Source organism: Argopecten irradians, chromosome 7 (assembly GCF_041381155.1).
Source record: "Argopecten irradians isolate NY chromosome 7, Ai_NY, whole genome shotgun sequence".
In the NCBI taxonomy this organism is placed as follows: domain Eukaryota; kingdom Metazoa; phylum Mollusca; class Bivalvia; order Pectinida; family Pectinidae; genus Argopecten; species Argopecten irradians.
This window is the reverse complement of record NC_091140.1, coordinates 16,521,381-16,535,834: the sequence shown is the minus strand read 5'-3', so window position 1 is coordinate 16,535,834 and position 14,454 is coordinate 16,521,381. Positions and strand designations below refer to the sequence as shown.

Here is a 14,454-nt window from a genome sequence, read left to right as displayed (position 1 = left end):
AATTGGGGAAATTATGCAGCAACTCCATGACAAATGAGAATCCTTATATCAACACAATGCAATACAAGATGTGATGCATGAAAAATAGAATGGGATTTAAAAGAAAAAAAGGTCACAAAATCTCAAAAATATATATATGATAATTGAATAGTTTTAGACAAAACAAAATTGAGATGAAGTCATTGTTATATATTGTATGAATTCATTTTTGAGCATGTACATGTTAGTGCTTGGCTTAAGTATAATTTCATAATCCTACATTAGCAATAATTTAAAGGTACCTATACATTTAAACACATTGGTAAGTATAATTATTCTTGATCGATCCCGGACTTATTAGAGAATTATTCTTAAAGTATTTCTTCATTTTCTATTTCCTTTTTATTTCTACAGCAAATCTAAAAAAAATAACTGGCTTGAATTATTATTAAAGCATATTAGATTTTTAATATTTCAGACAAATCTAAATGCAAGCTTTCAAGTAAGCTTGGTGGCCATGGTATATTCTGAAGTTTCTGTTAGGCAGTTGAGTAAAATGATTTGCAGGAGAGTGAATTATTGTTATGATATGGTTGGCAATAACGTTGCGTATGGGGTGGGTGGGGAGAAGGGTAACCATTCACACCTTCACATGCACGGTGGGACTGGAATGGGATACTGAAGGAAATGGAGGTACAGCAGGGGTTAGCAGGATGTTAGATAAGGAATCCCATGCACATATTCTGGACACATACCTTTTAATTATCAGGTTAAAATACATGGATGTTGAAATGAAATGAAAGGTTTCACTAATTTAGATTTCATATGTAGTGTATTATATTCCTGACAAAAAGAAATTATTGTTTCAAGGTTAAATGTTCCTTCGTAGTTTCTGACTTGTAATAGATCATCAATATTTTTTAAGTTCTAGTCATTCTATCAGTCATTTTTTCTGAAGTGCATGGATACCCAATGTTATAGGAAACATTGTTGTGCAAAATTTAATAATATGTTATGTGCATTAATGCTAAGTGAAATTCAAATTATGAAAACCTTAATGCTTTGTGAAAATTGATATGTGCACCCAGTTAAGGTAGACCGTCCCTTCTGGTTTCCTCTCAGGGATTTCGATTATGTTTTGATATTTTGATTTTAGGTATACCATGATCACATAAACCAAAAAAAAATCATACGTCACCAGGTTAATTTTTCTTCCAGGGTTGCTTAAAGATATGTACTAATGACATAAAATTCTGGATTTTAAGGATTTGTAAATAAACAATATTTCCTCCATGTAACATCCCTTAAAGTTGTATGGTCTATCACTTTCGCTCTTTTTGTCATAGTAAAAACTGTATAGGTGCTAGACACATTTTTCTCTGTCTGTCCGAGGTTTAAACTTTCTAATTTTACCACTTTTTATTCCACTTTTTATTAAGTTGCAGCACTGGAAGTATTTTAATCATAAAAGTGAAAAAATCTTTTTAACGTGTACACGTAAAAAAGAGGCTCGAAAGATGCCGAACTCTTCCGCACATCGTCGCGACAATCTCGAAGTAACACGAGAGTTGTGAAACCAAGATAAGTGTCAACAATTTTTCGTAAACAAAACATGTGGTCGACCATAGCAGACTGGATATACAAAGGAACTAATGTTCGCACATTACAATTTTTTATACACACAATATTGAATTACGGCAATGTGTGAATTAGATGTTTCAAACACTCGCAATATGGACATAAACAAGCACGATTTGCTCATATTAGCCAGAAGGAAAATGTAAACAAACACATGTGCGCTTACGCTAGTAACCTGGATCACAACATGCAGGACGTGTGGACATCAGTCACGTGATACGATTCGGAATTCCGACAAGACCCGAAGGTATTGAATATGGCGGAGATTGAAGGCGTTTTATTCACAACCAGGAATATATGATCCCTAGATTTCGGCTCTTTTATAGACTGACATATGGTTTTGGGGAGCTAAATCATCAAGTTACATGTCCATATTCAAATATCAAACATACAAATATAAAACGACATATCGTTACAGCGAAAATTACAAGAAATACAACTTTAACAAATAAAGAATATTTCCGTAACATGATCATAACTTCAGTAGGCGATATAGATCTCATAACTATATTGAATAAGCTGGGTTTTTCGCAATAAAACGAAATATCATTATTTTGAAATTCAATCCGGACCCAATTTTAGTGAGAAATTGCATCAAAATAGTCATGTTTTCTTTTAATCTGAAAAAAATTATCTGAGGAAAAATCGATTTTTTATGATTTCCACGAAGATTGACTTATTTGCAATAAGAAAAGCCAATAAAAAGTACACCTCACCGCAATATTTTTCAAAATATTACCGATTTGCTTTCTAATACCCCTTAAATTTTGGCCTGTAAATGTTAAGAATAGGAGAATCCATAGCACTTTTCAACGTTTTATGCTATTCATTTACCCTTGTTAATTTTCTATATTAGTTATATTATTGGAGCATACAAGATAATACAATAATTACACATCGTAGTGATTTTACTTATTTATAATATGAAATATAATAAACCAGTTTGTAAGCTACATGTAGGCCTGACTTCAAACTTCCAAAAAGAGTGTAATTCAGCTCAAAATCGCTCACCTAAATTAGCTTTTTTCTGAGACAGATATTTGCTCAGTGTGATACTGTAGCCTTAAAATTGGACTATCTTCCCTATCATTTGTACAATTTCAAATCCCAACCCTATAAGGATGCTACCATTGCACTATAAGTGCTCTTCCATTCTTAGTTGCAGAGAAGAAGTCGTTTATTATGGAAATAGCTAATTGAGACCCCTTTTGACCCCACACCTTCAGGCCCCCGGGGGGTCAGCCCCATTCATTTGCAAAATTTTGAATCCAAACACTATAAGGATGTAACCATTGCATTATGAGCGTAATCCCATGTTAAGTTGCAGAGAAAAAGTCATATATATATGGAAAATGACCACTTTTGACCCGCGCCCTCAGGCCCCGCGGGGGGTCAGCCCCTATCATTTGCACAATTTTGAATCCCCACACTTTAAGGATACTACCATTGTATTATGGGGTGCATATACCGTGCTTAGTTTCAGAGAAGAAGTCGTTTTAAATGGAAATAGCCAAATTGGCCACTTTCGACCCCCGCCCCTTAGGCCCCCTGGGGGGTCAGCCCCATCATTTGCACAATTTTGAATCCCCACCCTATAATAGATGCCACCACTGCATTATGGGGTGCTATACCATGCTAAGTTTTTCAGAGAAGAAGTCGTTTATATGGAAATAGCCAAATTGGCCCCTTTTGACCCGCCCCTAAGGCCCCCCCGGGGGTCAGCCCCATCATTTGTCACAATTTTGAATCCACAACCTATAAAAGATACTACCATTGCATTATGGTGCTATTTATAGAAAGAATCTTTTATATGCTCGAAAGCCATCATTTGTACAATTTTGATTATAAGATGCTACCATTGCATATGGGTAACCCATAGAGAAGAATCGTTTAATGGAAATAGCCATGTTAATTTATTTAATCCCCACCTATGGATTTCTATTCTGCAAAAATATAGGTGTACAATTCTAACGATAACGGTCATTAATTTTTTAAGTTTTCATTTTGGGTCCACGTAAACCAAAGTATATTCCATCTGACTGTTTTAGCGTCTATAATGATTCTTGGATTTTACTTCATGCAGGAATCTTCAAAATTTTACTATACCCGGTATTTACCGATTGCTACACCTTTAGATTGATAAACTTCAAGTAAACACTTTGAGAGGTTCCAGACGAAATATTTGTTCAAATGCCGATGTTTGCATTGAGTTATAATACATGGGTACGGAGAAATAAAATATGCTTGCCGGGATCCGTATAGCGACGTTACAAACATATGACGTCACAGAAGGGATGGTCTACGTTAATATGTGAAAATTTAATATTATGTGAAACTTAGGGTTACAAGTCACTCATATATGAGTTGTTTCCCACGTAACTCACTATTCCAGGGTTTACTATAAATCACAGTTGTTATATCCACCCCTGGGCTGTGACATAGCAAAACTGAAGGTTTTTCAGGAGGAAAAAAAACCAGACCATTGCATGAAGGCCCGAGAACCTTCCTTTGCAGATTACTGATGGGACTTAAGCTTAACTGCAAAGTTGCACATCGTACTGTTATTCAAAGAACCAAATTAACTGCTCATCTGTTATAGAAAACCTTCAGTTTTGCTATGACATAGTCTAGGGGTGGATATTATGCAGTACTAGACCCCTAGAATATCAAGTATGATACATGTATTACACTAATTTATACCAAATAATAATGATTATTTTTTTCATGATGAAATAATATATTCACATGGTATGCAGATAACTAGAATAGAACTAACCATCCATATCAGAGAAACAACAGAATTAGAACAAATTACAGCCCAGGCTAGAAATCTTACTTCTAAAACAGATTGATGATGATCAATGGTTGTTAGCAGTGTAAGAAAGTCTAGTCAAGCAAATTGACTTTGCATTAAGCTTATATGGATTCACATGTGTAAGTTTGAGTAAAGTTTACTAAGTTGCAGAAGATACCTTCCCAGAATACCTCAGATTTGTCCCGGGTTGCTATGGGAAAAGACTTTGCAACCTTTCTTGGATGGGGTGGGGATGACAACTAACATGCATTAAGACCTTGCTTCATAAAAGTTCAATGTCATCATTTTATTTTGTGCACATGTAACTCATCCATATGTATTACGTATATAATGGGGATATGTTAGGTCAGTGAGGAAAGTAATCAAAGCCATTGACTAGTGTCTGCTATATGCCAAATATCATACCCATGCAATCCTCTGCCATTAAAAATAGTTTAAACCCCAAAGTTAATACCTAGTCTGTTCAGAACCGTCCTCCAATGCTATGATAAAAAGCGAAACAAGGTACCATTCATTAATCCACATCATTGCATATAATATGTATTTTATGTCTGGACATAATGTATAATTATGCTTCTAGAAGCAATACGTTAAAACTGAACCTTAACCAACCACCAAGACAACATCTCAACACTCTTAAGACTACGGCATTATACTTCAATATCTCCTTGTCAAAAATAGTACCAAGAAAATCAACTGAAATGGGGATAATTCATATGCTTACTTTTGATTTCAAACATATGTTGTTTTTTATTATTTCTATCCTTTACCCTGTTGAATCAGTGAATGTTCCAATACTGAAGTTAATGATTCTCAAACTGCAACCTTTGATTAGTTCTAAAGCTATATATCAATTTATCATATAATTTGCCTGATTTCCAGTGATTTCGCCCGTGTAATATTTTTGCGTATGTCACTAGTGTAATGACCTAGTAATTACCTGGAGCGATTTTATTGGCTGGTAATCCATTGAGACGCCAGATAACATATAACAATATAACAACAACATGACGTGACATCAGGATTATGAGGATGGAGGGATAAAATGGCGGCCTTCGCTGGATTTTCACAATACATTTTGGCATGATATTCTTTGAAATTTTGGTTTTTGTAGTTATGTGATAAAAAATATCTTAAATTTGTGCTCATTTCATGTGAGATTTTATGAAACTCGTCTCGAAGTTTTAATTTTTGCATGCCAAGGCTCGCAAAAATAAAAACTTCTTAGACTCGTTTCATAAAATCTGATGTGAAATGAACCCTCATTTAAGATCCTATATATATTTTGTTTATATTTTTGGCTGTCAACATGGCTAGAGTTACGGTACTTCATCCTTGATACTGTAATACTTGTTAATCAAACAACAACACGCCTCAGAAGAGTTTGATTGTCCACTGCGGTGGTTACCGAGCAAGAAAAGAAGCACACAAGATGCGACTTTAACCAGATCATGTCTCCATGCGGGTTTATAGAACACCAAGCATGCAGGAACGACCAACGTCTACAAACCTGCAGCTTCAGTCTTGTGACATGGCTATTAACTGTTGACTAGACCCAGTAGTGTCCCCTAAAATATAAAACTCCGCTACAAAGATGCTATAGGGAATTTTCTAAGTGTTTTTATTCTCTTCAGCTACATCTTGTACACCTGTTTTTGAACTCTCACCAGGCTTCTGACATAGAAACTCACCTACTCATGTGCAATTTCAAAGTCATTGTTTTAGTATGAGTTTCATTCAAATTTGAATAAAGCAAGTTGAGATAATCAACTACTAACAAATGACACCCATTTCAAGACTTCAGTGAAGCAATTTGTCAGTATATTAGTTCTCAACATAATATATTATAAAACCCTAGCTATTACACAAAATTAAATGTCATCTAAATTATGATGAGGATGAAGATATCTGAAAACATCTTGACAAAAAATGAATGTATGAATCTTGGTTTAACTTATATAATGATTAAATGAAAATGGAATGAAATTCAATGAATGAGTGAAAGACAATTACAGAGTAATTGATATATGGGTGCTGATTTATATCCTCATAAGTATAATAACCAAATGTATTTATGTCATATGTTATTGAATTGATTTCACCCTACAGCATTAAACGTGGATATGTATAGTTTAATATCTCAAATTACATAAAAAAATTAATATATATTTACAGAAACTTTGTGAAGACAGGACCATTATCTTGCTTTTACATAGTACTCAAGTCATAAATATAACCAGAAAAGTATCCACATATCGCTTGCCACATTTATCTTACTCTCGACTCATTCTTGTAACAAGAATATTCATTTTACCTTTAGTTATCTATAGGTAAGTGCACATGGCACTTCATGATTTGTTTCTATACATATACCCATTTGCATTCCATATGTCATTCACCCCTGTAATTTCATAATGGGCTGGTCTAGTCTTTGTTTTAGAAGAACCTAAATGTGTCTTCAGGGGTGAATGACTTAAACACAAAATCAATCCAAACTCCAAATATGAAGGATTTTGGTACAGCCCTGTATGGCCACTTCTGCTTACCTAGATCACCTCCCTCCTCCATCCATCTCTGTCGTTCTGCTAGCAGCCCATCACTATCTAGGTCGACCGTCCGCGTAGGGTACGTCACACCATCCCCAACACTATAATACAATAAATAAGAAATTCAATACACCAGCTTTTAAGATGACTTTTTAAATATTCTGAATTCTTTACTTATATGAAAGATTGATATATTATTTTGATTAAAATACCAGCAATTCTCAGAGATTTTTTAAAATGATCTTGTGAGTCAATAGATAAATATCAAAATGATATATTGGTAATGATGAACAAATATCAGATACCATAATATCAAAATTAAGGCATTTAATTGACTGTGTGAGTATCAGGGTTGAACCCAATATAATTTGGCTAGCTTTTTTTAAAGGAATTATTCAAGAAATAGAAAATGTTTTCCATATAATCTGTTCAAAAACATGAATTTAAGAAATATATTCATGCAAAAGACACAGAGTTGATTCAGCAAAAGGCTTAAAATGCAAAACATGCACCAACCAATATACCAATAGAGGCCATGATTGGACAAGTAATTATCTATTCCATCAATTTCCAGATGCCAAACGACGTCGGTAAAGTTTGAACAAGTCAATTATTCCCATTTATTTTGTGACATGATAATTAGTGGTAGGTGAGACCATTCAATAATAAATCATACCTTACCCACGTCATTTGGATGTATCTCAAAACCTCTGTATTAGGAATTAGTATTTCATTGTTCATGATTTCATTTTCTGATTTACATACTTAGCAGTAAATCAATGGTATGAATAATTGATAATATCATAATACATGATGATGGAAATTGTGAATTTTAAAGCATCAAAGTATTTCAAGTGAAATTTAATTATCAAATTGTTTTGCTCTCTCTATTCAAAATAAATCTCAATTAAATAGGAAAGGTATCTAGTAATTTTGAATATCTCAAGTCATTTACAATTAACTGCATTTCAAGTATACAAGTAAAGATAAACTTGAGAATATTATCCACAATTTTCTGTATGTAAACTAAGATAATGAAAGATGCTGACAAGTCTTTTAAATAAATTGAGAGCAGAGTGTCCCTTCCGATGCAACAGCCATAGAAACCATTAGTAAAAGGTTAGCTCTGTATGGTTACTACTAGAGCAACGACTTCTTACACAAGGTCACGTAACAACACAATATTTCACTAAGAATTCAATGAAAAACAAGAGATCCCAGAGGGATCTTGGCGCCCACCAAAGATTGATCTATGTCTGACAAATGAAAGAGGGATCTTTTCTCTGCTTTTCAAACTTACACTTCTTTTTTCTGCTTTTCAAACTTTAAACTATCAAAATCCAAGATGGTGGTCACAAAATGCAATAGGCACAACTAGGGTCCTAGGGGAACCTACATATGAAATTTGAGAACAATCCCTTCAATACTTTCTGAGAAATAGCGGTAACAAACTTTAACTATCAAAATCCAAGATGACTGCTGGTCGGCCATCTTGTTGACCGATCAGTCCCAAAATGTAATATGCAGAACTAGGGTCATAAAGGAACCTACATATGAAATTTGAGAACAATCCCTTCAATACTTTCTGAGAAATAGCGGTAACAAACTTTATCTATCAAAATCCAAGATGGCCACTGGTCAACCATCTTGTTGACCGATCAGTCCAAAAATGCAATATGCACAACTGGGGTCCTAGGGGAACCTACATATGAAATTTGAGAAAGATCCCTTCAGTGCTTTCTGAGAAATAGCGGTAACAAACTTTAACTATCAAATTCCAAGATGGCTACCTGGCGGCCATCTTGTTGACCGATCAGTCCCAAAATGCAATATGCACAACTGGGGTCCTAGGGGAACCTACATATGAAATTTGAGAAAGATCCCTTCAGTGCTTTCTGAGAAATAGCAGTAACAAACTTTAACTATCAAAATCCAAGATGGCTACCTGGCGGCCATCTTGTTGACCGATCAGTCCCAAAATGCAATATGCACTACTAGGGTCCTAGGGGAACCTACATATGAAATTTGAGAACAATCCCTTCAGTACTTTCTGAGAAATAGCGGTAACAAACTTTAACTATCAAAATCCAAGATGGCGGCTGGTCGGCCATCTTGTTGACCGATCAGTCCCAAAATGCAATATGCACAACTAGGGTCCTAGGGGAACCTACATATGAAATTTGAGAAAGATCCCTTCAGTACTTTCTGAGAAATAGCGGTAACAAACTTTAACTATCAAAATCCAAGATGGCTGCCTGGCGGCCATCTTGTTGACCGATCAGTCCCAAAATACAATATGCACAACTAGGGTCCTAGGGGAACCTACATATGAAATTTGAGAAAGATCCCTTCAGTGCTTTCTGAGAAATAGCGGTAACAAACTTTAACTATCAAAATCCAAGATGGCTACCTGGCGGCCATCTTGTTGACTGATTAGTCCGAAAATGCAATATGCACTACTAGGGTCCTAGGGGAACCTACATATGAAATTTGAGAACATTCCCTTTAGTACTTTTTGAGAATTAGCCGTAACAAACTTTAACTATCAAAATCCAAGATGGCTGCCTGTCGGCCATCTTGTTGACCGATTAGTCCCAAAATACAATATGCACAACTAGGGTCCTAGGGGAACTTACATATGAAATTTGAGAAAGATCCCTTCAGTACTTTTAGAGAAATAGCGGTAACAAGAATTGTTAACGGACGGACGGACGGACGGACGGAAGGACGGACGGACGACGGACCACGGACCACGGACGAAAGGCGATTTGAATAGCCCACCATCTGATGATGGTGGGCTAATAAAATCTAAAGAGGCATCAGCATACAAACTACAGAAAAAATAGCACATGAATTAAAGAACTAAAAATAGTTACAAATAATAACAAATGCCAAATGAAAACTGAAATTCATCAAAAATTACCTTCGATCATTCTTTAAACATAAATTTGACCCTTCTTTCATATCACACAGTTAATGATAAAGAAATTCTTTTCCAGTACTATAAATATATGTAAACGTTAGTTAAAATATGGAAAAAAGGTAACCTTAGCCAAGAAAATGTACTGTATATAGATCAATTTCATGGTTTATTCTTTCTATATTCCCATTTTCACTGAAATCTGTGAATTCTGAAACACCAGCGAATCAGTGAACTTTAATATTTAATATACTATGTCCTTATTAATAATAAAACCATGAAATATTGAAATCTTTAAAGTGCTATACATTTAGGAACATCTAGACAACTAAAAACTGCTACTGGAAGGGAACAAGGATTGAGAGAAGCCAAATGACAACTTGTATCTAGACTAGCCAAGGTCTTAGTTTGAGGAATACAAAGGAAAGGTAAATTAAGTTTGTACTTGAGTGCTTTGGAGAAGATGCTTTAATTCATAATTCGAAAACAACATGCATGACAGTCGTTGTAAGTCTGTGTATGTTTCCAACACAGACATTATTACAAAAGCTGATTAAGACATTCAAGTACGGGGATTCTAAAGTCTGTTATTCAGATTTTACCATAGTGAATCTGTCTTGTTATTATTACATACCTGGCTAATTTTTACTTCAAAATTATCGTCATAATAAGTTTTTGATATTCATTTCCCATATTTCGTCTAATCTATTCTTATAAGTGTTTGTATTTGTAGCTGATATAACATCTTCAGGAAGACTATTCCATTTTCTAGCAGTTCTAATGGCGAATATTTTGCTTCTCAGTGTGGTCCTGGACAGTTATGGAAATATCACTTTGAGTTTCCTCTACCGCTGTGCCATTCGGCCATGTCTCCATAGTTTAAGAAAACTGCAGGAGTCTTTATCATATATATGCCACTTAAAATTTCATAAAGCTCAATCATATCTCTACCAAGCAATGAAATAGGGTAACAGAATTAGGATTCTGTCTGTGACTTTAAGTTATCTCCCCTACAAGACACCATCTCTTTATGCATGGATTGATTCATTTCTATGCCAAGTTCCAATAATAACATTTGTTTTCATATTTGACAAAGTACCATAAAAAGATCATAAGTGAAGCCCTAAAAGAGATACAAACAACGCTGGCATGCACACCCTTGTGCCTAAAGTGCTTGATGAGTCAAGCCATAGCGTGTAATTTACATCATTTACACCTTTAGCATATCAATTATTTTTAACTCATTTTTTTATTTGTAACAAAAAAATATCAATTTTACTTACGGCTCTTATTGTTGCCAATAGGAACAAAACCTGCATTCATTACCAGTTGAAATCTCAAAACAGTATTAATTTTGGAAAATAGTTATTATAATAAGCCATAATAATCCACCAGGGAAAGACTTTCCATGATATGAATTTGGCAGAATTAAATAAAATGATATGTAGTTATCAATTATGGACCTTCTTTGATATCAATATGCCATTAGTAGTATACGACCCTGGTAGAGTAAGTAGCCTGAGGTCATTATTTAGAATAGCACATTACCAGAGAGATAAGTAAAAATGAATAGTGTTTCATTGTGTGTAGTAAAAGCTGCCTTGCCCATGCACTTAGTAAAAGTAATCAGATAGCACATCCAAAAGCCAGTCATTTCAACTACAAGGCACCACAAGATGTTAATAAAGCAAAGTGTAAAAGTATTGTTAATATTAGGAAAATCAGAAATCAGATAGATAACTCTATATTAAACATAACTGATATAACATTGTGATATATCGAACCAAAAATTCTGGTGGTGTTTCAATTTTGTAAATTTGATCAAAGTAATTAATCTTTTCTTTTAATGACCAAAAATATAAGATTTTGGCTTCAATTGAAGTTGTCACCAGAATTTCAGATTCATATTGGCTTATATTTGTTGTAGAACAAATTTTAGATTATTTTTAAAGATGCTCCATAGCCAACAGAGCTTAATAGAGTATACATTTATATATATGTCTATTTAAAACCAAAAATAACATATAATAATTCATTTTGCTTTTTGTGCATGCTCAATCAATACTTCATTCCATATAGGACATAGTGCAACAAAACCTTTATCGGGATGCAATTAATTTTTGTTGAAATTATTGTTGAAATTTTTGTCTTTCACTAGAAATAGAAGCTCAAATTTTTCAATGGTGGTAATGGTGTATATAACTTTTGTGACTGAAGAAAAATACTAATTTGTCTGCTCCTGTTTTTGACAGCTAAAAAATGCCATTTGTCAGCAGTGGAGCATCTTTATTGATCAATAGAGAGTTGTCTATCTAACTTTCACTACAGTGGTAGATGCAGAGCAATAGTCTCAATAAATATGACAAAACCATGGCAATATAACCATGGCAACAAAGCCATGACAATATCACCATGGCAACACACTACATGTGTGGTGAAGTCAGAGCTAACCTTGGTGTTTTACCCATTGTTTGGTACGTATTAGCTTGCTTCGTGCGAGTAGGAAAGGACACCCCGTCTCTTTGACTGTTACCACGGTAACCAACAAAATAAAAAAAAATTCTGTTACATTCTTTAATTCATTTCAAACTTTCTTTTATATCTTTTTTTTTTATTTGTTTCATATATTCCTCTAGATCTGTGACATACATATATCTGTCATGCATTGATCATCAGTTAACTGTAAATTAGAGTAAAAATTTGACCATAAAACCAAGGTTGAATTACTTGTTAAATCAGCACTAATACATTGACTATTTTCAACTGTAAAATGAAATGTAGAAAAACAAATTTAGAAAAGATTGATGAGAATTTGTTTGAATAAATATAGATTTCCTAAATGACCACTACAGAATCAAAGGATAGCCATTCCAATGAAAGTAACCATCAAAGCACAGGCACAAAGCAAGGCTAAGTTTTTAGGTTTTTGCACACTTCCTTTATAACGAAAAGTTAATCAGTAAAATAAAAAACAAATCATATCTTATTTTCTACCTTCAAGCTTCAATATCTAACTCTTGTACAAAATTCTGAATTAATTACACAGTAAATTAAACATATGTTTAATTGATAATAAACTTCAATCCTTTTTCAATACAAATTAGTTTTGACACATTGACAATATTTTCCGTATACTGTACCACATTGATTTTCAGTCTGTGGTCCCTATTTCATCTTTGCACATTACAGAGTTATCTCGCTTACAGAAAGGTATAATTGTGATGTCATTATTTTGTGAGCAAAACTCACGACATTTTTTCCGAAAAATATAAATTTATACTCACAAATGCACAATTAATACCTACCCACAAGGGCAGATAACTCTGTAATGTGCAAAGGCAGATTATCTGTTAGGAAGCAGATGCTGACCGACTATAATTAGTGATTGATACATCCAGATACAGCCAGACTACTTACGTAGAGAATACAGGTAGAAACCATTGCTTCTTTCCTTCACCAAACACCTCTATGAAGTTACTATACTTTCCCAAACTGAAGCCATTTTTATCTGGGCCACTCTGGAAAATAGGCGATCTGAATGCCTCTGCAAAAACATAAAGTAAACACAGTAAAATATTTGAAATCTAATACGAGTGGGGAAAACATTAGTCAAGAATATATTTCTTCTTGATTTATGGAATAATTTTAGTTGAAAATGTCTTTAATTTGACTACATGTGATGTTTTTCCAAGCATTTGATATCAAAGTTAGGGCTGACCTGGCTATCAACTCTAAATGGTTTTCCACATTTCTATTATTTTCCATGACATATTTACCCAATGGTAAGTTCTAGCTTGGTAATTATAAATCTACTAAAAATTTATTACAATAAATACAAGTAAACTACTAAAAATTATTTACAATAAATAAAGTAAATCAGGACAATTAAAATTTTGATTATTATTCTCAATCCGTTTTATAAGGGATCTGACAACATCCCATTTGGGGTCATGATCACATTGTGGTGACCTTTATATGAGCCCTTCATGTCAATTTTCTCCACCTACTTTCATCAAATTAAATGAAAACATCAAATGACTTCACACATAAAATGATTCTAACAGCTCTTGCAAACAATTTCATTACTGTCAAGAAATTTGAAAGACGTAATTTCACTGGTCATTTTGAAAGGTCACTAGAATGTGACCCCTAATGTGATATTGTCAGATCCTTTATATGATACGAAGTGAGAATATAGATATACATTTCAATCACATTGAAATCAGGAGTAACTACTGAATTAACCTTTACATTCATTTTTGTTTGCATGTGAAAAATGTAAAATTATCAAAATATCACATTTTTTCAGTAATGTAATTGAGGACTCACCTAAAGTTGATCTGTTACTGGCAGTTAGATAACAGTGGTACCCAAACAGAGAGATCAGACTGATCCCAAACATTATAGACACGAAGAACAGGAATAACACATGGAACTTGCCCATGTCTCGATTCCCTTCACCCTGTCAATGGAAACTTCACATTACTACCAAACACATTTTTGTTCATTTGTGAGATAGACTTATTGATATAACTTATATATTATTACATATCATG

General features: G+C 33.9%; 1 protein-coding gene across 1 annotated transcript in view; it reads right to left on the bottom strand.

Annotated features, from left to right (window-relative positions):
• Positions 1–14,454, bottom strand: part of LOC138327695 (palmitoyltransferase ZDHHC15B-like) — a 28,572-nt gene that overhangs the window by 6,101 nt on the left and 8,017 nt on the right. The window contains exons 8-11 of the mRNA XM_069274006.1: positions 14,228–14,360; positions 13,316–13,442; positions 12,350–12,424; positions 6,979–7,079 (exon numbers count right to left, since the gene is read on the bottom strand). Coding sequence (XP_069130107.1) covers positions 6,979–7,079; positions 12,350–12,424; positions 13,316–13,442; positions 14,228–14,360 — 436 coding nt within the window. The remainder of the gene's footprint in view (positions 1–6,978; positions 7,080–12,349; positions 12,425–13,315; positions 13,443–14,227; positions 14,361–14,454) is intronic.